The 25,182-nt window shown below is 57.2% G+C and overlaps 1 protein-coding gene across 6 annotated transcripts in view; it reads left to right on the top strand.

Moving 5' to 3' along the window:
• Positions 1–81: 81 nt before the first annotated feature.
• Positions 82–25,182, top strand: part of ACSL6 (acyl-CoA synthetase long chain family member 6) — a 44,607-nt gene continuing 19,506 nt past the window's right edge. For 4 of the 6 annotated variants that reach the window (XM_026118226.2, XM_026118227.2, XM_026118224.2 and 1 more), the window contains exons 1-9: positions 82–150; positions 15,137–15,357; positions 17,260–17,374; positions 19,144–19,208; positions 19,657–19,758; positions 19,895–19,994; positions 20,581–20,759; positions 21,284–21,316; positions 22,709–22,760. In XM_026118226.2, the coding sequence (XP_025974011.2) occupies positions 102–150; positions 15,137–15,357; positions 17,260–17,374; positions 19,144–19,208; positions 19,657–19,758; positions 19,895–19,994; positions 20,581–20,759; positions 21,284–21,316; positions 22,709–22,760 (916 nt within the window). In that variant the 5' untranslated portion in view covers positions 82–101. Of the gene's footprint in view, positions 151–7,751; positions 7,812–14,840; positions 15,023–15,136; positions 15,358–17,259; positions 17,375–19,143; positions 19,209–19,656; positions 19,759–19,894; positions 19,995–20,580; positions 20,760–21,283; positions 21,317–22,708; positions 22,761–25,182 lie in introns of those variants that run through there. The other 2 variants (XM_064521153.1, XM_064521154.1) reach the window with 2 other exon arrangements.

Below are 25,182 nucleotides of genomic sequence, written 5' to 3'. Positions count from 1 at the left end.
CTTCCGAGCGGGAGCCGGAGGGCTCTGCAGGATGGGGAGAGGGGGCGGGCGGCTGGGGGGAGCGCCGGGGCGGTGAGCGTGCCGCAGTGCCGGGCGCAGGGATGCTCGGGGCCCTGCTGGCGTCCGGGGGCTCCGGCTGGCTGCTCGTGGGTAAGTGCCGCTCCGGCCTCCCTGCTTCCCCTTCCTCCGCCTTCCTGCTTTGCTTTGCCCGCTCTGCTCTGGGTTTTTCATCTCGTTTTCCGTACGATGCGGGAGGAGGCTGCCCAAGGGCTGTGCGAGCGCGGGGGCTCTGCGCTGCTCCCGCCGCGGGGGAATGAGAGCTGGGACCTCTCCGAAACGACCTCTGCGCCTGGGTCCTTGCTCTGCTCCCCGCGCTCCCCCCGCTCCCGGGCCCTCTCCTCCCCCAGCTGCATTGCACGGCTATTCCAAATATTTTAAAGGGAGAAGGCAGGCAGGAGCGCACACTTAACAGCTAAGATGGTTTCAGAGATGAATATTTATTATTCTGCTGCATGCGTCTGTTTTGAACACAGGCACAGGGCGATGTTATTGCAGCCGGCCAGCGCGAGCCCAGCCGTGCGCTCGGCTGCGTGTGTTGCATAATTTCTCCAAAATGATCTTGCGATTTATTCCACTGGTCCATCTGTGGCAAATTTGCTGGGGCTCTTTCTCTTTATTTGTAGTGAATATGTGAAATAGGGATGTGCACTTAGCTACGTGTGCGTGTGTGCAGTGTATATACTGAACAAAGGGTGAAAATGGATCCCGTTGCTTTGTTGGTATGCGACCGTGATGTAAAGTGGGTCTGACAGAACTGGAAAATTATTGCATGTCTGAAATAGGTGATTTTCTGTAAGGTATTTGAAGGTTCAGCTTTAAGTGATCTGCACTGATTCAAAATCGAGCGCTTTGAATATGTGTAAAGCGTCTTTCCTAAGGAAAAGTAACATTCAATATCTGTGCTGTTTCCTCTTTTATTTACCAGCTTTCCTCTAGACAAACAGACTTCCCAGGGGAAGAAGTGCAAAGGGGAAAATGATTTTAAAAGACAGTATCTTTGCATCATTAGATAAATACTCCAGAAAGCACCAAGGATGCAAAATGTATAGCTGTTATTTACATTCTTATTTAACTTGGTATTTTTGATTATGGAAAGGGAAGTGTCAACAGTGAAAAAAATGGGACCCTGATATCACTGGCCTAAATTTTGTCTTTGGAGATGCACTGGCAGCTCCCGTTCGAGCCGGTGGGCTGACAGCCGCTTATGTCAGCAGCTCGAATCAGCTGCTTCTGAGCAGCAGCAAAACTCTCACAGTGCAAAATTGCTCCCAAAGGGAGCTGCATGGGTGAATGAAAGAGCCAAATTCGGCTCAGAGGCTGCAGGCAAGGGTGTATTGTGGTGTTTTGTGCCCAGAGGCCCAGGGACTGCTCCGAGCTACATTATGGGCTTCGTTTATGGCAGTGAGAGGAGGATTTGGCCCGCGGTGAGCACATGGGCCCTGCGAGCATCTCCACGTCCATCCCACGGTGCTGGCCCGAGCGCAAGCCTTGGGCCTCCCATCTCAGCGAGTCCCGCTGTCCTGAAGTGCGTCTGCTTGGGTGAAGCTGACCTGTGACCTCCCCCGGTTCCTTGCCTGCTTTATTTCAGCGTGGATGGTGACTTTAGCCTGACGTTTTGATCGGCAGAGTAGATGCCCTGAGACAGATGCGCTGTCCTTGCCATATTGCACCGCGCTTAGCAGCTGCGGGAGACGTCAACACCCATCATCTGTTGGAGACGTGTCTCGCTGGAGATGAGACCCTCCGTCTGACCCGGCAGCCTGGTGCTTTTTCCGACGCGCTCTTGCTGGCGGTTGCACGCGCGGCCTTGGTCTTCCCGCGTGGCTCCATCCTGCTGCACATCCCTCTGCTCCGTGGAGGAGTCGGTCCCGGCTGCCCTCGTTTACTGAACGAGACGCTTGTTGCTGCCTTTTGCAACCCGGAGGAGGAGGATGGAGACGCCTCGCGTTTAGCTGTCGCAGGGTCGTGTCCTTCTCCCCGCCAGCCTCAGAGCAGCTCAAAATGTTTTTCAGTGCATATCTGCAAAGGTTAATCTGATATTGCAACAGGTTTCTATGCTCCCACATCTAAATCTGGTTCTCAAGCTGTGACACAGGAGACTTGATGAAGCCCTGAAGTTTGGGTCCCTGGATAAGAAATATCTCCTGGTGAACTTTGTGTGGACCCGAGCAGACTCCCAAGGTTGCTCAGGTCAAACCGCAAAGTGCTGGCTGCTGCACAGGAGGGGAAACCTGACATTCAAAGAGGGATATTTAGTTGTTTTTGCTCTCCATCCCACTATTACTTTCCATTTAAATGGCTGCTAGATACCATCGAAAGGAAAGAGCAAATGTGTCTGGTTTTCCCCGCTTGCTTGGAGGGAGGAAAGACAACACATACCAATCTTTCTCTGGTGCTCTAGGCTAATGGAGACATAGATTTGATACTCTCCACTCTACTATCGATACTACAAATATATTCAAGTAATGAAAAGAGGAGAAGAGCTTTGAGGACAGATGGTAAACTGAATTAACTGATTACCCACTGAAATAGAAAAGCTGCCTTGGGTGCGAGCCAGGAACACGGACATACAGCGTTACATCAGTAGCAGTGTAATTGTCGTTTTTCTGACGCCACCAAACCCTGCAGAGCACCGCAGGGCTTAGACCTTTCCTCCCGGTTACGTTTCTGGGAGCTCTTTGAGAGAGAGACCTGCATCTCCTCTTTATTGCTGCACGGTTTCAACCAGCACCCAAAAAACTTTTAGCTAAGTAGAGCCGAGTCTGGGCAAGACTTACGAAGCGCTGGTAGGTAAAATGCAAGGTGGGAGCGTTTACCTCTTGAGAGGCTGCCCAGGCCTCGAGGGCAGCTCTTTCCCCATGGCTTTCTTCCTGACTTTGATGGATGATTTCTTCCTACAGACCCAAACAAAACCATCAACTTCATCACGCCCTTTCTTATTAGAAAGGAACAAGAAAGAGGAGCATCTATTAATATAATTTGTATTTTTAAGTGCTCCATATGTGTTCCTTTGAGGGATCAATACAAGTAATTAGATTATTCCATCACTGCCATTTGTGTCTTGGGCGAGAAGTCCAAGCGCTCCAGGGCTTTGGCCGTGCCTTGGCTCCGTTCTGCTCCCGCGGCTGCAAGGTGGCCAGGCGGGGGGCCGGGGGCAAACGCGAGGCAGCCCCGCGCTGGGCATCTCTGGTGGCATCTCCGCAACGGCGTTGGGTTGGAAACGCGCTGCTCCGCAGAGCCGGGGGCTGCAGGTTTGCTCATGGACCCTGCCACCCTCCCATGCTGGAGCCTACTCGGGCATGCTGTAGTAAGACATACTACAGAGCATGTGGCTTTAAGATATGAGTTAAAATGCTAAAAACGTATCTGCAAAATCCATAAAACCCCACGTTCAAAGCGGGAGCCCTCTCGCGCCCCTCAGCTTCTCTGTAGGCCGCCACGAGCCAAGGCTGTCTCTCCAGGGGATTTTATTTCCAGACCTGCTGATTCAGAGGCTTAGCAAATCCCGTTTTGGAGACCAGGAGGAACTTAGCGTTGTTACCGTACGGCGCGATACGGGTGAATGCTTTGCTGGGCTCGGGTCGATTGCCTCGGTGTGCTATCAGCGCTTATCGACGGCAAGTCGCTCGCTGTGTCCAACCCCGCTCTCGCCGTAGATGCTGCCCGGGAGCCTCCAAGGTGCCCGGCTGCGCGGGGAAGCAGGAGAGCACAAGGGAGGGTGGGAAAGCCGAAGGAAGGCTTTTGCTGGTGTGTTTTGGCTTCTTTATGTTTGCCATATAAGCAAAATTATAAATACTTTAGCTTTGAACTGGAGAGTGCGCTAGGGGAAACTTGGTGGCTGCTGGTGAGAAAGGTAAGCGAGGGAGATGAAATGGGGATTTTTAGCCAGGAAAGGGAGTTTCAAAGTCGATTGCCAAAGTCCCCTGGCTTCTGCCAGGTTTCGCACGGTCTTTACTTACCGCCTTGGCTTTTGTGAACAGCGGCGTAGTTACAGTGTGAGGTGGGAGGCTGGAAAAAGGCCTCTAAAATGCAGCCTCCTGCTAAGACCCATCCGTGATTCTCCCACAAAACCCCAAAATTGCCCTTGCTCTTCCTGAAAGTCCCGAGGTAACGGCCTTCCCTGCTAGCCAGCAAGGCGTTTTTCAGGCTTTCACACTGGGTGTTGCACCATTTTCAGAAATGTGAGGAGGCGATAACTGGACTTATCTTGTCCACATTATTTTCCTTTGCACGACAGGAAGGAAGTGTCACTTGTCAAAAAATGTGCTATTCAGTGGAAATCACCATGCAGTTAGGAAACCCCCAATTAAGGGAGGAAAAGTTTTCTTGTCTTGATCCGTGCACTGCAAGAACACAGCTCACATTTCCATTTGCTCAACCGTGTGGCTGCTGTGGTGTAGATACCATCTCGGCGATGCCACGTGTGAATGGCAGTGAACAGTTTCCATCTCATCAGTGCAGAGTAACGCTGCTGAATCAGTGCGCGATGGGCTGGCCGCGGCGAGGGCAGCGGGCTCCGGAGGGGCCCGTGTTTTGCTCCGTGGCTTCCCTCGCTGAGGTCGGCGGAGTGAGTTGGTGCAGGCCACTGTTGGACGGGGACCACGTGCGAAGGCTGGGTGACTTTGAAAATGATAATCCCAGAGAAGGGTCTCTCCATCATCCGTAGTAGAGAGCAGCCAGAGATGGTCGCACTTGTAAGGCCATCTGCTATTGGCAAAAGTCAAAGACACCCTCCACCATCCTCCTGCTGAGGGCAGTGGTGGCACTGGGAGGGCAGACGGGCTCTGAGCCCAGCTCCACACAGATGGACGACGTGCTGCTCCGTCTGGATGCCCTGCTCTCCAGGCTGGGCTTTGGAGACAGATGGACGGCCGTCTTCAAAGGTGTCAGCCCAACGGCGTTTGCCACACGCTCTTCGCTTCTGTCGGACCGGCAGGCCCAGGTGGGGCCGTGTGGTGTGAGCCAATGCTGGTGGGACCCCATGGCGTGCTCCCACCGCATCTAGTGCTTGGGTAAATGTCCGGACCTCCCACTGGTAAACTGGGCTTCCCTACACGTGCTTTTATTTTGGAAAGTCATTCTAGAGCCCTTTGTCCTGAAAGCATCTGACTTTCAGCCCAGAGTTATTTACGATGGACTTGCACCCCCTTTGCTGTTGCACCGGCGTGGTGTTTCACCAAGCTTTCCTCTCGGCATCTCCTTCCGAACGGAGCCGGCCCGGCCTCCTCTCCCGGGGAGGCCCTCGAGGGGCCGAGCCCATCTCGCCTGGCCGGTGACGGTCGCTCTGAACGAGGTCACCAAACCATGCGAATACTTCCAGGCTGTGATATCACTTGGAGGAGTGAAGCAGAGGCAGTCGCCTGCAGGCAGGTATTTCCAGCTCGGTGCCGGAGTGCGGGAACCCAGTGCGGAAGCGTGGGAACCCCGCGCCGGAGGCTGCTAGACGGCACTGTGCGGAGCCGGCCCGGCTTCCCCGGAGCCTGCCAGGCGGCAGCGAGGTCACGTGAAGTTTTTGCTAAACTGTGCTTATTTTTTCCTCTGAGGTGAGTGGGAGCTGGTCTACACAGGAGCCAGGACTGAAATTACTAAACTATTTTACTTTTTTTTCTTTTTTGCTTTGGAAAAGTATCCAGAGGGGGTGTAAACCATTCTTTTGTTGTTTTAAATGAATCCGGAAGCCCAATTTGCATTTGAAATAACAGAAGCTGTGAATAAATAACAAAAGGCTGAAATAACAAAAGGCGCGGATTCATTTAAATGTCTCTTTTGCAGATTTCTGCAGGGACCAGTTTCAGGCAGAGAAGGTGGGAATCGTTCTGACGGTATTTAGAGATTGTTTCACTAGGGGGGAGAAAAAGGACAAAGATGCTCTAGTCCCTCTTCAAATCTGGAATGTGTTTTGCTTAGTGTGTCCAGCACAGGCCAGGTTTGGATGAACACCGTCACGCAGCAAGTCTAGATGAGCTAAACCAGAACTATTACTTTCTGCAGAAATGCAATTATTTTCTGCAGAAGGCTCAGATGACCCCCCCCCGCCCCCGCAGCCTACTGCTTGGCTGCAAAGGGTTACGCGAGCTACGCCAGCAACCCGAAGCGCTCTAAAACGTTGAAAAGCCTTTTGCATGGTGCTTTATTCGACTTTATAGCGTTTAGTGAGTTGTCCCCAGGATGCTCTACACAGCGCTGCCGTAAGACGTTTGCACTGGTTTCCCCTTGGTCCGGTGTTTTCACGATCAGCGTCGGCATTTCGGGTTGGCGTATCGGTTGCTACTGCTGGCGTTTTCGCCCTGGACCGGCTCCGCGGCGGCGGTGCCAGCGACTCCCCTCCGCTGAGAGGCTGCGGCGGGTGGCACGATGCCGGGGCCGCCAACGGCCGGGCGCGCGGGGCAGAGCCTCGGCCCGGCACCCTCGCCGCTCGCGCGCTCGCTTGATGTGCTCGGGCACGTTCGGGGAGGCCAAAGCAAAGCTCCCGGCTGTCCGAGGGCTTCGCTCCCCAAATTAACCCTTTGCAACCTCGGGCGCCGGGTGGGGAAGGGCCGAGGAGAAAGGAACGGCTTAGCGAGGGTATGAAGTGCCCCAAAAGCGGGATTTTGCAGCCGCTTTTGCAGCGGGGAAGGGGATGGTGGAGTGAAGAGCGGCGCTCGGGGAGGAGCGTGCGAAACGGCACGGACAGACGTGCTTTCCGGGGGCTGGGAAGTCCCTCTGGAAACAGGAGCGCTTGGATGAGAACCGAGTTTCAGCAGCGTCGGCGTGCTGCAGCCTGGGAAACAGCCAGCAAACCTGACTGGAAACACAAGCACGGCTCAGCCTCATTTCTGCTCAAGTTACTCAAGAAAAGCCCTAACTCAACAGCAAAGATCCTGAAATGCAAACCAAGGGTTTTAAAACATCCAAACAGTGTAGCCACTTCTCCCCCTTCTTCACACCACTGTTTGGCTGCTGGCACCGTCCTGGTCCAGCCGCCCCGACAGCTCTGCAGCCTGCTTGCCACGAGCCTCCCTACTTTAGAAACCAAAGCGAACCCGTGTTTCCCATCGGTCTTTGGCAGGGCGTAATAGCGGGGAGAGGTTCGGAGCAGGGCTGCTTCCTCCGGCAGAAATCTCCTTTCAAGTGGTGTTTCCTTGGGGCGGTGGCAAGAGCATCCCTCGCCCACGGGAGCTGGGAAGGGGGGCACCTATAGATAAATGCACTGGTGCGTGTGCAGGGGTGTTGCTCCCGCTCCCGGGGTGCCCGAGCCCCCCGTCCTGCAGCGTGTGGCCACCGGGGAGTGGGGCCCCATGTCGGTGCCGGTGGGAATCGGCCAGTGAGGCACCCTTGGACCCACCCGCAGCCCTGGGCAATTTTACGAATTCAACCTGCTTGCAGAATACCCAGATTTGAGCGAAATGCATGAATTCTGACAAGCGTGCCCGAAACCTCGCTGGGTATCTGCCCGTCTCCAGCCGGCACTAACGCTACCGCAGCATCCTCCGGAGAAGCAGCAGCAACTCATCCGTCGCGTTGTTACCAGCGATGGGCGCAAACCACCAAACCCTGTTTCTGCCTCGAGCGCCGGGGGGTCGCTTCCCGGCCCGGAGACGCGGCAGCGACGGCCCCCCCGCTGCCTGCGGCCCCCCCGCTGCCTGCGGCGCCGCGGGGGTTACGGCCGGGCCGGGCGGGGCGCGGGGGCGGTGCGCGGGGGCGGTGCGCGGGGCGGCGGCGCCGGGCGGGGCGCGGGGGCTGCGCGGAGGCTGCGCGGAGGCGGCGGAGCTGTAAGTGCTGCCGCGTTTCTCGCGTGCGTTTCGCCAGCGGCGGCTGTCGGACACCGGCCCCGGCCGCCCCCGCGGTGCGGAGCGGAGCGCGGGGCGGAGGCCGGGGCGGGCGCGGGGCGCCTCGCCGCCGCGGAGATGGGCGTCCCCCCGTCCCCCTCCGGAGCGCGCCCCGCCGCCGCGGGGATGGGCGCCGCCGGGCCGGGCCGTGCCGTGCCGGCGCGAGGCGATAAGAGCGGTGGGAGCTCGCGGCCTCTGCAGGTTCCCGTTCGCCGGCTGCGCCCGGCGGGCAGAGCGCTCCGGCCTCGGCCGTGGCCGCGGAGCGGGAGCCGGGGGCGGCGGCGCGGGGGGGGAGATCGGCTGCAGGGGCGGCCGGGTGTTTCCGCTCCGCTTCAGGCCTCAGCCCTGCAGTTTGGGTGGGTTTGTGGCGTCTGCGGTGCTGCCGGGGGAGGTGGCAGCTGGCACTGCCCGGCTCCGGGCTGGGCGAGAGCGCTGCGGCCAGGTCCCGGCCACGCGCCGCGGTGAGGTCCCACCACGGTGAGGTCCTGGCCACGCGCCGCGGTGAGGTCCCACCACGGTGAGGTCCCACCACGGTGAGGTCCTGGCCACGCGCCGCGGTGAGGTCCCACCACGGTGAGGTCCTGGCCACGTGCTGCGGTGAGGTCCCACCACGGTGAGGTCCCACCACGGTGAGGTCCTGGCCACGCGCCGCGGTGAGGTCCCACCACGGTGAGGTCCCACCACGGTGAAGTCCCGGCCACGCGCCGTAGCCAGTCTTGCCATGCACTGCAGCCAGATCCAACTACTGAGATCCCACCATGGTGAGGTCCTGGCCATGCACTGTGGTGGGTCTGGCCATGAGCTGCGATGAGGTTTCGCTGTGGTGAGGTCCTGGCTATGTACTGTGGTGGGTCTGGCCCTGCCTTGCAGTAAGGTCCCACCGTGGTGAGGTCCTGCACTGTGGTGAGGTCCTACGGCGGTGAGGTTCTGGTCATGTGCTGGGGTGGGTTTGGCCACACACTGCAGCAAGGTCACACTGTGGCGAGGTCCTGGCCACATGCTGTGGAGGACCTGGCCCTGTCTTGCGGCGATGTCCCACCATGGTGAGGTTCTGGTCATGTGCTGTGGTGGGTTTGGCCACACACTGCAGCAAGGTTGCACCATGGCGAGGTCCTGGCCACACACTGTGGTGGGTCTGGCCCTGCACTGTGGTGAGGTCCCACCATGGTGAGGTCCTGGCCACACACCGGTGGGTCTGGCCACGTGTTGCAGTGAGGCCTGGGGACGTCATGGCTGGGGCCGGCTGCTCCAGCAGCGGTTTGGCAGGCGGAGGTGCTGGAAGGGGGTTTTCCCACCTGCCCCCCAACTGCTCGCTGCAGACCTGGTGACGCTCGTGCCGTCAGTGCCGTGTGCCTGGGCCGTGGCAGCTGAGCGCCGGTCCCATGGTCTGCAAAGGGATCCCAGGGGATCTCCTGGGATCCGCAAGGGGAGCTCTCCGCCGGGAGGGCTGAGCGGGCGCGAGGGCGCGGGAGCTCTGCGGAGCCGGGCAAGCGCATTGGGACTGCAGCTGTGCCGCGCAGGTGACCAGGGTTTCTGCACGTGAAGTTTGAGTGACCCCAACTTCACAGCAGCCCCGTGACGGACGTTGCTGTCCGTGTGTCCGTCCTCCCCGGCGGCCTGGGTAGCCTCTCGCGCTGGGGACGGCGGTCGAAGTGCTGACGACGGAAAGTCGCCGTTGCCGGAGGTGCGGGACGTGAGCGGGTTCCTAACCGAGCGCCGTCGCGTCCGGCTGTCCCGCTGCTTCGCACCGCGGCCCCGAAAGCGGCGACCGCCCGCAGTCACCGCGACGCTGCTCCTGCCTGGGCGGGTGTTAGCGGCCGGCCCTTGTTGTGCCTCCCCAGCCGGGAGCCTCGGAGCACGGCCCCGCTCTGCGCCCCGGTCCGGACGGGGCCGTTTCGCGGCGGGGACGGGCTCCCGGGAGCTGCCAGAGCGCGGAGGGCGCTTCGCCGCTAATTAACCTGCTCTAATTATAGAAAGCTTAAGTGAAGGATGCAACTGTATTTATCACAGCGGGGGCACGGCGTGACGTATTGAGCTGTCGCTTTCCATGCCGTTTTCGGGGCAGTGGACAGACCCCTGTTGCAGGCTGCAGCCTCGGCTGAGCCATTACAGGTGCTTTTCATAAAAAAGCGTCTTTTCCTCCTCTGCTCGGGGCTGCTCTTTGTTCTCTGCCCCAGATAACTATTTTTATGCAGTTATTTAGGCTGTTTGTTCACTGCCTGTCACAAGGCCTCCGGGAACGGCACGGTATGTGGGACAATCCGAGCCCCCCGACGCCGCTCAGAAAACCCCCCTTTGCAGGAGCGGAGGAGGTTCGCAGGTAATCGCGGGTCGCTCGGGGAGATGACGGAGACCTGCAAGTGCTCTGAAAGCATCGTCCCGAGCCGAAACCGGCAGCCGAGGCCGCGGGCTGAGGTTTTTAAGACCCTGGTCAATAAGAGCTTGTGACTGTTTATCACATGGGTAACAAGCGTGATGACATGAGGTTTTTGGTCAGTGTCCTAGGTGATTGATAGGCTTCAGAGTAAACAGAGCTCTGAGCCACTGAGTTTCTCCCTCAGGTAGGAAGCAGGCAGGACTTCCCTCCGTGGCGCTCCGGGCGGCCATCCCGCTCCTCCGGCCGCCGCCGAGCCTTCGGGGCGTTGCTCACGGCGGAGCTACCCGGTGCTGAGGGAGGTATTTTTAGGTTTCACCTAAAAATAGTTCACATCCGCGCGCTATTACTGATCGCGGCGAGGAGGTGGGGGCGGGGGGAGGAAGCCTCTTAGCAGCGGCTTTGGCGTGAGCGGCCCCGCAGCTCCTCCGCCCCGGCAAGGGCTCGGTGCGTGTCTTCTGCCGGGAAGATTCGGCTCCGGAGAACGAGGCGTCTCGGGAATAACGCGGGCAGCAGCAGCCTTAATCCTCAGTCACCCTGGGCAGAGCAGAATGCATCTTTCTATATAAGTATATACATATATGCATATATATATACATGCACACATGCATTTTTTAATATATATATGCATGTGTGTGTATATATACGCATATATATATAATATGCATATTTTATATATATATGTATATATAAAAATGTTCCTGGTTAGTGCATTGATGTTCTTCTCCCTAAGCCCGTTTTTCTGCACCCGCCTCTCCTGGAAGATGGTGCTGACGCCGCAGCCCTGCCCAGGCGCTGGGACGGCCTCCCCCCGCGCCCCCCGCTCACGCCGGTCCCTGCATCGCTGCCTGACCCCGCCGCGGCTCCGCGCGCCTCGTCCGAGCCCCGGGGCGCCCCGCGCGGGATGCACGGGGATGGGGGTGGCACGGGGATGTCCCCGGCTGCCCTTCCCCGCTGCCGCGCTCGTCTCCGGGGCGCTCGATCCCCCGCGGCGCCGCCTCCGCCGGCGCAGAAGCGATTCAGCCTAAAGAGGCTTAGGCACCACTGAAACCCCCTTCTGTAACGGTCCCGCTGGCGAGCGGCCAGCTGAGCAGATTGCACTGCTCTCATTCCTCCGGGAGGGGAGAAGGCCCTTTTCTCATTAGTAAAAATAAAATACGGAAATTATAACCGCCATCCCTTTAATTTCCTGCTCGCTGGGCTCCTCTCCGGGCTTTGCTCCTCGGAGGGATGCTGCCGCCAGGACCGCGTCCCTCTGCGCTGGGCCGATGCCGACGGGTCGCGTCCCTGCTCCCGCCGGGCACCTTCCCGCGCTCTCCGCATCCTTGCACAGTCATCGAAACGGGCAACGGCGTGCTTAACGAGACCGGGTAATTGCTTTTAAATTACAGCTCCCCGAGTTACAGTGCAATCAGCACTACTGCTTTTGCTTGGACTTTTAGCATAAATACAGCTACGCTTTGACCCTGCAAAGAATTAAGTGTAATCTAAGTAATATACAGTAGCTGTTTGATATATTGCGACACTCGGAGCACGTTATTCCACTCGCAGTGGGTAAAGCTGAGCATGTGCAAGAGTTTGTTTTGAGGGCGAGGGGGTGTTTTCTGATGGTAAACAGTCTGATGACGGTATCGTGCTGCAGAAAGCAAAGCGGTGATGCACAGCGACCTGTCCGGAGGGGACCTTAACTGGGAGAAGGGGTTGTTACCACAGCGTGCCGCTTTATAGGCGCAAAAGCACGTAAAGTTTAGGAAATTTTTAAGTAGCATTAGCCCGAGATTGGCCGATAATCCCAATAATTGCTGAATCCCCGGCAGTTGCGTCTGATTACTCTCTGCTGAGTACCGCGGTGCCCGCGGACGCGTCCGGGTCGGTGCCAGGGTGGTGGCGGTACCGGGGCGGTGTCTCGGGGCTTGCTGAGGAGCGCGGTGCAGGTGACGGCCCGGGGCCCGTTGCAGCGACGCGTGTTTGTACCCAGCTGCTTATGTAGGGCAGGAAGCACCGAGGGCTCCTTCAAAGCCGCGCGAGCCAAGTAAAGCCCGTCCGCCCTCTCGCTTTGGGGCTCTGCTGCGTTTCTTGCGTTGGTTCTGCCGTGGTTCCGGGCGCTTCTCGTGCTCATCTCTTCCCCTTGATGCTTTTCACCCCCTTTACGATTTCTCAAGCAATGGATGAGACTTGCAAGTTGTTTAATTCTCGTTTTTCAGCCGTTCTCAGTTGCAGCCGACGTGCCTACGACCCGGTGCTTCCTCCTCGCGGTGAGCGCTGCTGCGCTGGCTCTGTGTCCGCGCGGAGCTGCGCCGCTGCCCCTGCCCCTGCCGTGAGCCCCGCAGGTGCAACGCGTGCCGGCAGCGACCGCAGCCGCGTGGGTTTCCAGCCAGCCGAAAACAGGGAGGGGGCTGCTGTGCGAGTGCCCCGGGCTCCCCTGCGTTCGTCTCGTCTGTAATTAGGGCAAATGAGAAATAACTTGCAGGCTCTGAACGAACCAGGTATCGCGTTTGTGGCTGAAACGACGCCAAGACCCAAGCTGCGATTTTGTGGTGGGTTTCTCACGAGAGCATTTGCTCTCATAAAATTTCGGGCATCTCTATGCGGCTGTGAGCTACCGTGCGAGCTAAGCGTGGTGCCCTCCAGCCTGAGCCTGGACGTGACCCAGACCAGCAGCAGGGTATGGTCTGAAGGTCCACGCTCAACCCCTCGTCTTCTGTGCACGTGCAACCAAAATTTGCTGAGGTTCATGGCAGAAGCTCACCAGCATCGTTGCAGTTGTGGTGGTCGTGGGAGTTCGTGGTCAGCGGTGCCAAAGCAGCGGTCAGCGACACCGGGTCCTGCCAGGGTTGTTGTCCCGCTGGGTGCTTGATAAAACCAGACTCTGCTGGCCAGACAAAATCCGGGGATGTCCCCGTCCGTGCCGTCACGCCGCTGCCCCTGTGCCGCCTCGGCCCGAGACCTCGCCGGGCAGCAGCGGGTTTGCAGCCCGGCCCCGGGGATGCGACGCGCTGCAGCGTTGCAGCTCGGAGGGGAAACGAGGGGGAGGAGCAGCGTCCGAAATGACTGCTCGTCCAGCGTGACCGCGTGAAACTGCTGGTTTTGCATAGCCGGGCGTTGGCGGGAGGTGCTCAGCGTGGTGTGTTCTCGAGGGACAGAAACGGTGGCTGCCTGGTGTTTGCTCCGATCCACCTCTGAAAGCTTTCTCCTGGGGAAACGCAGATCTTCAGCCCTCCGCTCCCCGGAGCAGAGGTGCGAGGGGCTGTGCCGCGTCCGGCGGGACGCGGGGGCTGGTGCTGGGGCTCGGCTGCCTCGGAGCAGAGTGGTTATTGCACGTTTCGTTCCTAGTGCTTGTGCCAGGGGAAAATTTTGTGCTGTTACCGTTGGCAGGGTTTTGTGTTCAGAAGCCCGTTGATGGTCGCGCTGGCTTTCATTTCCATTGCCGAGCGGCTCGCAGTTGCGCAGCTGGGTGACAACGGCCCGTCCTGAGCGTCCGCTTCTGCCCGCGGGTGTTGTTATCCCTCCGCCTCGGTAAACCAGAGCTCCCGGGCAGCGGCGTGGCCGGGAGATGGTTTGCGCCTTCCCCTCGCAGCCGTGCAGGGTGCTGGGAGGTCTTCCTCCGCGGAGGAAGGGCCGGCCGGGCGCTGCTGCAGCCGCAACCCGCACCTCGAAAGCGCGGAGGGCTTTGCTTGACCTGCGGAGTTATGGTGAGAGCAGGGACTCGTTTGCAGTTTATACCCACATTTAGTCTCTGTGGAAGTTATGGTTAAGCGGCGGTAGGAAGGTGCAACCAGCAGTTGGAGACGCTTGTCCTCGCCGCGCCGAGCGTTTCCGTTCGCTCTCCCGGGGACCCCGGCGCTGCTCCGGCATCGCTGCGCGAGGCCGGGTGGACTCCTGCCCTCAAGCACGTTCCCTGGTGTTGCTGCTGTGGCCGGCATCACCGCGGCATCCTCGGAGGTGCCTCGCGGCGCTCTGAGAGCGAGTCTCGGACAAGAAGCACTTGCATGGATCTAAAATCCCTGCGGACTTTGAGCTCTCAGGGATCCCTCAAGTTTGCCGCTGCGCTGGGCTGATGTCCTTGGCCAACAGCTCCCGTTTGGAAGTGAAAAATGAGCTTCTGCCTTCCCGTGGTGTTTATTCGCCCAGCCGGCGTGCGGCCGGGTGGGGCATGGAGGTGCCCGTCCCCGGGTACAACCTGCCGCGTGCCGAGACCGCCCGGGGCAGCAGATAGCTGCCGGGGGGGACCGCGCAGAGCACCGCAGAAGCCGTCCCAGGTGGTCGGAGGTGATAAAGGCACCACGAGCGCTGGCTCGTGATAAGCGCTGTGGTTTTCCCCAGGCGGCTCCCGGCAGCGGGTGGCACGGGGGCGGTGGGACCCTCTGCCCCTCGCTTGCATGTGTCCGGGGCGTCTGCTGGCGAAAGGCAACGGGGGGGCACCGTAAATTGGGGCGCAGAGGCGTTGCTGCACCGCGAGCCCCCCGAAGCCCCTCTCCGTGCCCCGGCGGGGAGCAGGGGCGGGAGCCGGGCACGGCGGAGGCTGGTGCACCGCGGGGTGGGCCCCGCCGGCGTGCGCCCGCCCTGATATCCCGCGGCCCTTATCCCCCGCGGCAGCTCCGTTTTCCGGGAAACGTGCACGTTGTGAAGTGGAGCGCTTCTTGACGCGAGTCACCTTATAGTGTACAGTGACATCGGTCATGAGGACCTCGATGTCAGGAATGCAAAGCTGGAATAAATGCAGAAAGCTGTGTTGCAGGGCAGGTCTGCGCGGCGTGGTGCCTGCAGGCACGCGTTGCAGGTCCTGTTTATGCAGCGTCTCCTGCCTCCCGTCCCGTCCCCGTTTTGCACGTGCCCCCCGCTCGCCTCGGTCCTCCCCGGGCCCCAGCTGACCGCGTCCCTTTGGCTCTTGCAGAGTTCGCCCTTTCCGTCGCCGGGAAGATGCAAGCGCAGGACGTGCTGCGGGGCCTGCGGCTCCCCGAGCTCGACGACCTGGGCCAGCTCTTCCGCAGCGTGCCGGCCACCGCGCTGGTGGGCCTGGGCGCCTTCGCCGCCGTGGTGGCCTACTGGTTCGCCAGCCGGCCCAAGGCGGTGAAGCCGCCCTGCGACCTCTCCAGGCAGTCGGCAGAAGTGGAGGTAAGGGCAGCGCCGCCGGCTCCCGCGGGGTTTGCGCGCCTGGAAAGGCCACGGAGGATGCTGGGTCCTTGCCATGGCACGGCCATCGTTGCACTCTATTGCTCCGCTCACGCTCTGTTCCTTGGCAAGGGTGCACCGGACCCGCTGCGAACCTGTTGTCCACGAGTGGGTGAACGTTGCCTGCACCTGGGGCCTGCTAAACCCCGCTGCACTCGGTGACCCCGTGTCCATGAGCAGTTGGCCCGTGGTGCAACGTACTGTCGTCTTAGCGGGTGCAGAGTTGCGTTTCCAGAGACACAGTTGTGTCAGTCCTGATCAGGAGCCTCCAGCGCGGTGGTGGCTTCTCCCCTCCCTTTTCTCATAGCTGAAGTGGACCTCTGTGAAGAGGTGCCCTACCCATGGCTACGGCCCAGCAGAGCAACGCTGCAGCGGAGCAAAGCTCAGTGTGAGACTTGGAAGGGGAAAGTGATTTTATTTTTGAACATAACTCATACCCGTCACTCACACTGACGTTTTCTTCCCCATCCTTAACTCCGAGACACCTGTGTCTGAGCGGTCCCTCCGGGATCACTCGTGGGGATGTGCACCCATCCCGTCCTCATCCCCTCTCCTGCCTTCGGCTGCAGCCAGGTCCTGGTTTCTGCATGTGCTTTCTGTGCCCCTGAGGAGCTGGCAACATCTCCTGATCTTTGTTTCTCAGTCCTGGCCCACCTCTGTGAGTTGTCTGTCCTTATCTATGGCTGCTATCCTGGTTCTTATCTTCCTGCTGTTACCTCTTAATGGCTTGAGCCTGGAGTCTGCCCTCTGTTTTAATCTGTCCTTTGGTTTGGTCTGTCCTACACCTTTTAGTCGGGGTGTAGCTTGAGAAGGTGCCCGGAGGTGTTGGGATCTTGATGACCTGCTAAGCAGGAGCCATCAGCACGTGGCAGGTCGCCGGTCCCTGCTGAGCCCCTTCCCTCCCCCTCGTTCAGACCAGTCTGAACATTTCCATTACAGTCGCTGCCTCACCAAGCCCCCGGCTAGCAGTAGTTTGAGCCCAGCAAAAGTCGTCTTCTGTGTCATTTGCAAATTTTTTTATTCCTCTTCAAGTCTCTGTGGGAACTATAAGTTGTCCCCTCTGGCAACAAGCAGGGTCGAGTCCTCTTCTGGTCTATGGGAAGGCGGTTTTCTGGTGTTATTTGGGCTCCTAAGGTTCATTTCACAAGCTTTTCTTTATCTCCGCCAAGCGTGCTTTGCTCTCCTCAGGCCGGAAACGTGGTTTCCTTAGATTTGGGAATAAACTCGGCCAGGGGGTAAATAAGCTGGTGTTTTTTCTCTTAGCTGGGGGTGGTGGGTTCAATACAACTTGCATTGGCTTGTTTATTTTCTGGATTTTGCCATTTTTTAAATGTAATTACTTTCAATTGCCCCCAAATCCTTCCATTAATAGAAGACGTATTTGGACGATAGTTTAGAATAGAAAGTGTACTTATTTTTAGTTTGTTCAGAAAAACATGTACTTGTCTAAAAGTGTGGGAGTTGTGGTGAGTGCGTGAAGATTGCTGAAGAGCAGGCGGCACCTTTGGGGGTGGAGGGGGGTGAAAGACCTGTGACGGGACTTAAAAGTGCCTTTGGGTGAAAGCAGGTGCAAAACCAAGCGCTGTTTGTCTTTGTTTTGCCTGTGGAGCGTAAGCTTTTGTTGTGCGCAACAGCAGCGCTAGCTGCAAAACATGTTTACGACGGAAGGATGAGGCAGTCTCGTGAGCTTTAGGTCCGTGCCGGTGACAGCCCGAGCTTGTCCCAGGTAACCGCAGCTGCGGCTCAGCTCCTGAGGGCAGGTTTCGAGCTGCTGGGATGCTTTTCTCTGCTCTCCTTTCCTGTTGCAGAAGTCCCGGTGACTCTGTGCTGTTCTGGTCCCCGCAGGGCTTGGACGGCGCGCGGAGGTCCGTGATAGGCGACAGCGCCCAGCTGCTCACTCACTACTACGACGATGCGAGAACCATGTATGAGGTCTTCAGGAGAGGGTTTAACATATCCGGTGAGTGCTGAGCGCGGACACGCAGGATGCAGAGATCCCTGCCAAGCCTGAGAGCCGAGGGGGTCCCGTCCTACCGCGCGCGTTTGTCATTCGTCTTCTCCACGCCATCCAGCCATCGGTGACTCTGACGCCCTGTTAAGTGTCCTCAGGTACAGAAGCGGTCTTGCTCCTCTTGCACTCCTCCTTGCCATACGTCTCTGTACCCTTTATAGCACTGTTTTATCCTGCAGAGACGAAGCTGCGAGACCTGCACCGCTAAACCAGGACGGAGGTGCCGTGGATTTATTCAGAGGCGTTATGAAGTTTTCCGATTTGTTCTCTCATCCCTCCATAAAAATATTAGCAACAGAAGTATTAGCTGACACATTCAGAACTATCCAAAATGGTTCCAAGGTCTCTTTTACTGATAACTAAATGATTGATTGATAAGTAATCATTGTGAGTTTATAATTAGGATTATTACTCCCGATGTGCATTATCTTGCATTTAACGGCATTAAATGTTACTATGCGGTCTCTTGGTGTCATGAGACCTTTTTGCTGCCTTTGGCAGACAGCTTTAGCTTTCGCTGCCCTGGATTTTGTAACGCCAGCAAGCCTCGTCGTGCATTATTCATCCGCAGGCCGCTTACGGACGGGTTCAGCGAGACCGATCCGAGCACAGGTCTCCGTGGCGCTCAGCCGCGCTCTCCTCCCCTGCAAAGCCGCATCTTCATTCCTGCCTCTGTGTCCTGTCTTGCTATGAGTTCTCAATCTGCCTCACTTTTTACGCCGCAATAGCACAGTGTTTTTAAGAAATCCGGGTGAGAGGCTCTGGCAGGAGCTCCTTGGGAAGCGAAGCAGGCCGTGTCTGACCACACTTGCCGACGTGACTGATGATACCTTCGGGGAGTCCTAATACACTGGCTGTGATGGCTCTTCCCTGTTACATCCGTACCTATTCGTGCATCTGCTGCTTGTGGCACTCACCTTGTTCGTTAGACGATCCAGGGCACTCTCATATCAGCCCTGCAAAATAGAGAAGGAGTTTGGTTGTGTCCTACAGCCCCTGTGCCTCGGCGCTGGGACAGCATTTTGGATAAGCCTGCTATGGGATCCTGAAGCCCCTGCCCGTTATTTGGATGTCCCGACTTCCCGAACGCACCGGTTTCGTTGCTGGATTATTATTTTCCGTGCCAGCAGAAGCCTCCTCGGTGGCTCTGCGTTATTCTGCACGGTGCCACCACGTTAGCGGAGGTGTATAAATAACTCTGTAGATGCCCAGAGGAATGGATGCTGGGCGGGGAAGTACAGCTAGCCAATTAATTAAACTTCTCAACTATTCCTCCTGGCATGTAGTGCTGCGTATTGTCTTACCCTCCTCTGGAGTGGGCATTGATATTAATAGTAGTTTTTGCTTTGAATTGTTAAATCAAAGGGCAGCTGCAGCAGCAGGAGCTCGTGCTTGGGATGAAGGTGTTCACCAGGCAGCAGCGTTCGCGCTGTCTTAGGGGAAATAGGTTTAAATAAGGCTGTTTCTGTGCAAACTGTTACTGTACTCCGTGCAATGAGAGAGGGGCTTGGCGCAGCCGTGCTGGCGATCCCCGGGAGCCGGTCCCCCGTCCCGCCGGACTGTCTCGCCTTCATTTGATGGTGCTCGACGGTGCTTTGCCTCCGAAGCGAGAGCCGAAATTGCTAGCGGTGGGTTTGTCCTGCCGCGTCTCAGCAGCGCGGTGCGTTCGTGCCTGGCACCGACCCCGTAACCTGGTAATTTCTGCTTGTCTCTCCTAGAAAACGGCCCCTGTCTGGGATTCAGGAAACCCAAGCAGCCCTACCAGTGGCTGTCCTATAAGGAGGTGAGCTTGGAATGAATCCTCCCCGCAGGCTTCCCCCATAGCCTCATCCTTCCCGAGCCGGGAATGGGCTCTCAGACGTCCCGGGTCCGGCCCCGTCGGGAGCAGCGGGCATCGCTCCTCGGCATCGCCCGCCCCCGAAGTGCCGTCGCCTCGAGGCTGGAGCCGGCGCGGCCCCAAGTCCTGGATGCTCCACGCGTGGGCAGGAGCTGTCTGCTGAGCGGGGGGGTTGGACGCGGGAGCGCTGGGGCCGCCTGGGAGAGCAGAGCGCGGGTGCTCCGGGCGCGGGGGGGGGAAGAAGCGTCACAGGGTCTCTCACCGCTAGCGAAAATGCAAAAAGGGGGCTTTGGGGTAGCCGGTGCAATAACCGGAGAGCCTCCCTGGGTCAGCACGTCTTTGCTTAGATTGCTATTGCTCTCCTTTATGCTTTTATTTTCTCTTCAACTTCCAGGTTTCTGAAAGAGCAGAAGCTTTGGGTTCGGGCTTGCTTCAGCAGGGATGTAAACCCTCCACGGAGCAGTTCATCGGGGTCTTTGCTCAAAACCGCCCCGAGGTGAGGTTTTCGGTTTAACCGCACGCTTTGTTAACGGCGTTCCTGACTTGTGAGCTTGCTTTATGTTTTAAGCTTGTTCTCAAATGTGCTAAATCTGTTGCCACTGCCCCCTTCTTACTTCTGGTTTTCGATGCAGTGGATCATTTCCGAGCTGGCCTGCTACACTTACTCCATGGTGGTGGTTCCCCTGTACGACACCTTGGGTCCTGGAGCCATCCGTTACATTGTCAACACAGGTAGGAAGAGCAGAAATGTGATGTCCTCCGAAGCCAGGGTGGTTCCTTGGGATGATTCACCATCTCCTGCTCCCCGCAGGACCTGGTGCTGCTCATCGCTGGCTTTGGCTGGGAGTCGTTAGCTGATTGCCTAGTAACTCTGCGTCTTGCTGCTGTTTGGGCTGGGGAGGGCGTTTTTGCTGGTTTTTGGGGAGCCTGTGCGTGGCGGTTGGGTTCCTGCGGCTCCCGCTTGTGCTGACGGCTCGTCACTGCCGCCAGCGTTATGCCGGTGCCGCCCTGCTCTCCCTTGCGATATTTTGTCCCGAGACTTGTTAAGTTTTGCATGCTGTCGCAGCTCACTTAGCCCAACACTGAAATTGCAGACCAAGTCCTAGAGTATTTGTAGACGTCAGCTGCAGCTTCAGAGTTGGTTTATATTTGCTGAAATCGCGGTGGTTTTTCTAGGAGAAACGCTTACTGCAATCCAGGGTCTCTGCTGCAAGTCTGAAACGAGCATTAAAGCTGATGCGATAGCTGTGAACCAGCAGCTGGTGTTGCATTAAGCAAAGATTTACTAAAACCAATGTGTCTGGGTGCTTTCTTCCAGCGGACATTTCCACGGTCATCTGTGACAAGCCGGAGAAGGCCCGGGTCCTCCTCGACCACGTGGAGAGGAGGGAGACGCCGGGGCTCAGCTCCATCATCCTGATGGACCCCTTCGAGAAGGACCTGCGGGAGAGGGGGGCCCGCTGCGGGGTCCGCATCCAGGCCATGCGCGACGTGGAGGCGAGTGGCTCCTGCCCTCCTTTGCCCCTGCTTCGCAGCTCCTGTCCAGGCTGTCCAAATATCCCGGGACTTGCGGATGGGGCAGGGGGACCTTCAGCATCCAAAACGGGTGGTGGAGAAGCTTGTCCCCATCCGTGTGGCCACGCGGCACGGTGCCGCTGCCCCTCGTGGTTGCTCCTCGGGGCTGGTGAGCACCAGCATCTCAATGTGCTTCGCCTGATGCCCTGCTCCGAGGAGACCCCGGCTCCCGCTGGTGGTGGGGGTCCCGTCCCGGGGTCCCGTCCCGGGTCCTGCCCTCGGCAGCCTGCAGCCGTGCACCTCCGAGGAGCCGGCCTGGCTGCAGCTTTGCCGGCTGGAGACCTCAGCCCGTGCAAGGAGCTTGGGGCAGGGAGGGTGGCCGTGGCGCTCGCCGCCCCTTCTCCTGCTCTCCGGTCGTCCCTCGTCGTTTGCAGATGGCTGGCGGGGGTGTTGCAAACCGCCTGGATTGCAATGGAGGTAATTTCCGTTGCTTTACTCTCTTCCAGGAGTGTGGCCGAGGGAGTCGACACGTTCCCGTGGTGAGTGCGGTGGCGCTGGGTTTCCCGGTTATCGTGGCAGAGGATCGTTTTATCCCTATTTCTGAGGCCGGAGCGGGCGCCGTGCTGCAGCGCGCTGCCCCGTGCTGCCCCCGGGACCCTCCGCCGTCCTCGCCCGCGGCCCCAGCAGCAGAGCCCCTCTGCCGAGACGCCCGGTGTTTGCTTCGTAGCCGAGTCCGGGCTGCTCAAGCGAGGACGCGGGGGGCAGCGAGTCTGTGTCCCCCCCCCCCCCAGGCTCTTGCTAGCAGAGAGGCAGCGCTCCTCCTCCGGGACGGCTGCCAAAAACTGCCGTGGTGTTTTGCTCGTGCTCCTCCAAGACGTTCAAAAGCGACCTCTCATTTTCAGACCGTTTATTTATGCGTTGGTGACCCAAAGGGACACCCAGGCGTGGCGGTGCTGAGGGCGCAGAGGAGCTGCGGGAGATGGGAGCGATCCGCAGCTTCTGAAAGTCATCCCGGCTTGTGGCTTAACTCCCTTTTTCCAGAATTTACATGGAAATTATTAAGTTGTCCCAAATTTTTCCAGACACCTACAGGCAGAGAGGGAGGATGTCTTTGAAAATGTTAATGGCAATGTGCAGATTTTGGCTAGATGATAGTATTCGCACATTTTCAAAGAGGTAGAAGTGCCTAATTCATTTTTCTGTGGTCATGTTATGGTCTGATGCTTCTCAAATGCATGTTAGGATAGATAAACATCCACACAGGAATGAGTGCAATACAAGTATTTGCATATATTTAGTATTTGTATTTAATATTGGAGTATTTGTAATTTGTATTTATTATTTGTTAGGTATTTGTGCAATACGAGTAAAGCTCTTTTGTTTTCCTCCGTGAGAAACCAGTGTTTTGTGCCTGGTGAGCTCCGGTGCATGCCACGAACAGCAAACGATCTATTTAAGAACAAGAATTTCCAAGCGACCAGTAGCCTAAATATCATTTATTGGTGTTATCAAATATCTGTGTTGAGCAAACACAGTTTGTTACTGCAGCCTGGGTGAGTGATCTTCCAGCTCTGAAAGGGTCACATTGGCAATCAATAGTATCGAATACATTACTAGCGAATACAGTAGTTTGGGGGTTTTTTGGAGTGTCTGAGATGCAAATATTTTGCCCGTCTTGCTACGCCAAAGCATGCCCTTAATGCAGACGGAGCAAAACATAACAGGGAGATGGAGTCTGTATCAATTGAAGAAACCTGATAAAAAGGGTTTTATGATGGTCTTTTATATCTGCCAAGGGGAATAAATGGGTTTTTTTGGCAGATTCGAAATATAATTGTTTGATTTTTAAGTTAATACAATGACAACGTTCTACCGTTGACTGTATCGTGTTGGATTGATGCGATTTTCCCATCTTTCTTGTGCATTTCTAGCCTCCTCGACCCGAAGATCTGTCAATCGTCTGTTTTACTAGTGGCACTACAGGTAAAAGAACAAGCATTTTAATCGTGAAGTGTTAGAATAGATTATCAGATTAATTATTAGCACCACCTCGTTATGCACAAATAGACTGTTGCACTGACATGGCAATGCTATTTGTATGCATTTTTTAATATTTAAGTGTGTATGTGTATGTACATGTGTTTCTGTAGATATGCAAATCAAAAACAGCGATATTTTTATATTTAGCTAGAAATCTGTGGCATACATCTTGGCAGGATGGTTTTGCAGTTGTCTGGAAATCTGCCCGTGTTTCTCTGGGCTCTCTCTTTCCCATCTTGCGGTGCAGATAGGGAACACTTGATTGATCGTCTTTTATCTCCTGCAAATCTTTAAAAAAACCCAAAAACAACAACAACAACAAAAAACCAAACAAAAAAGCTGGTGCACAGCGTTGCATTCTCTGTTTCCTGACCACCCCAAAGTCCTGAGCTCCAGCATGTCCCTAGCACCTGGGGCTCCACCTGCTTGCAGGAATTTCATGCTCCCAAGAACGTGACTCCCCCAAGATGTACAGAAAATGGTGAAAGCAGACAGCGGATGGGCAGAGAGCACAAGCGCAGAAGACGGATTGCTTCCGAAACCGCTTTTTACTTGGGCGCGGTGAAGGACCGTGCTGCTGGGCCCTCCGGAGCTGCTCTTGCAGCCCACCCACCTCCTCCCCACGCTGCCCGCTGTAGGCGGGAGGTGCCCTTGGCCCCCCGGGCTGCCCGGGAAGGGGATCGATCCTTCTGATCCGCACGGCCGGCCGGAGGCAGAGGGTTGATCTTCATCTCCCAGCTCCTGGAGAAGACCTGTACTGCACAACAGGTGAGCGCATGCTGTGTCCGCTTCACGTACAAGCTCAAAATGTATGAAAAGGCCTTGGGTTTTGCCCCTTCAGGCATCGTTCTTGCTTTACTTGGTGGGGTTTTGTGCTTCCGAGGGCGCCCGGCAGCGTGCTGCGGCTGCTCGGCCTGGGTGGAGACGTTCTCAAGGGCTTCTTCACATCTAAAGTGTTCCAAGTGTTGTTCTGTATTCACTATAGGGTCAATAACCTGAAAATGTACAGTTGGAAACAATTTTAGCTGGTTAGCAATAAACTCGGAAGTGCATTTTAATGTGTTTTTCTCTGTGATTGATAGGATCGGACGTCCAGATGCCTTCAAAGAGCGAAAGGAGAGGCTGAGATTGCTGCACTCAAATCACGCACCCAACTCGCACTGGCTTTTGAGTATCATCCGGGCTCAGAAAGGAGCCAGAGGCATGCAGGTGCCCCCAAAACAGCAAGCTGCACGTGTGCATGCTGGCTGCTCCCGGGAACCAAGCCTGCATCTCCTCGAGGACTCGCCTGCCACTCCCGGGGGAAAACTGCCTCGCTGTGCCGTGGGCTGGCGTTTCTCCTTGCCCAGCAGCGTGGACCTCGTGAAGGCCAGGCTGGTGGGAGACTGCACGCGGCAGAAGCGTCGGTGGAGCACACCACTGCGTCACTGCTGCAGTGAATATTTAAAATACACATTTAGTGACAGGGAGAAGAGTCTTCTGTCGCTTACGAGAATTGTTGAACAAGGTTTGCCTGGAGATGATGAGGCAGAGCTGCCATGCTCTCCTCGTTAGCTACGGGGACCGCTGTGCACCTGCCTCAGTAACGGGACCCTTACAAGGTGTGTCTTCACGAAGAAAATCTAACTTCAGAATAGTGTCACAGATCTGGCATTGATTTTTTTTTTTTTCTTTAAAGAAGAAGCACTTTTGCTAACACCCTTTCTCTCTAGAGGTGGTAAGTTCTGGGAAAGGGCTATAGCAGGGAGCAGCGATTCAGTCGACTTGCCTCTCCCAAGAGTCCGAAGAGCTAAAGAAGGTCCAGACTTGCTGGAATTCCCCAGCGCAGCCCACAAAGCTGCAGTTCCCCTTCCCAGCACGGTTTGTTCTGGATTTGTCCCGAAGGAGGGTCATCCTGGCTCTGAGAACTGGAGCTCTGCTTCGGAACTCCCAACACGACAGACCTCCGGGGCTGCCGACCCTGGCTGCGGGCAGGGGACGGAGGCAGGAGAGGGCTCTGCCCGCAGGCAAGCGATGGTCGTTTGAGCAGAGGTACTGGATCGTCTCGATTTGCACTAAAAAAAAAAGTCAGAGGTGGAGTAAATGAACGAGCCTGAGCTCTCGGCCACCCCGAGAAGTCTTCGTGCCTCCAGGAAGCCCGGAGGTCTGCGCCGAGGCCCAGGACGCCAGCTCTGCCGTGCCGTCGCTGGAGGATGCGGCTTGGGACGCCGGTTCGGACACAAGCACGCCGTTTCGGGGGGTTTCCAGCAAGGCTCGAGCGCGTCCCCTCCGCCGGGGCGAGACCGGGCCCAGCAGGCTGGTGACGAAGAGAAACTCGGGCAATTTGGGGAAGTCAGGCTTTGCTTGCGAGTCTTGGAAGAGGACA

Source organism: Dromaius novaehollandiae, chromosome 15, assembly GCF_036370855.1.
Source record: "Dromaius novaehollandiae isolate bDroNov1 chromosome 15, bDroNov1.hap1, whole genome shotgun sequence".
Lineage (NCBI taxonomy): Eukaryota > Metazoa > Chordata > Aves > Casuariiformes > Dromaiidae > Dromaius > Dromaius novaehollandiae.
Note: the sequence above shows the minus strand (reverse complement) of the source record. Positions and strands in the feature narration are given on the sequence as shown.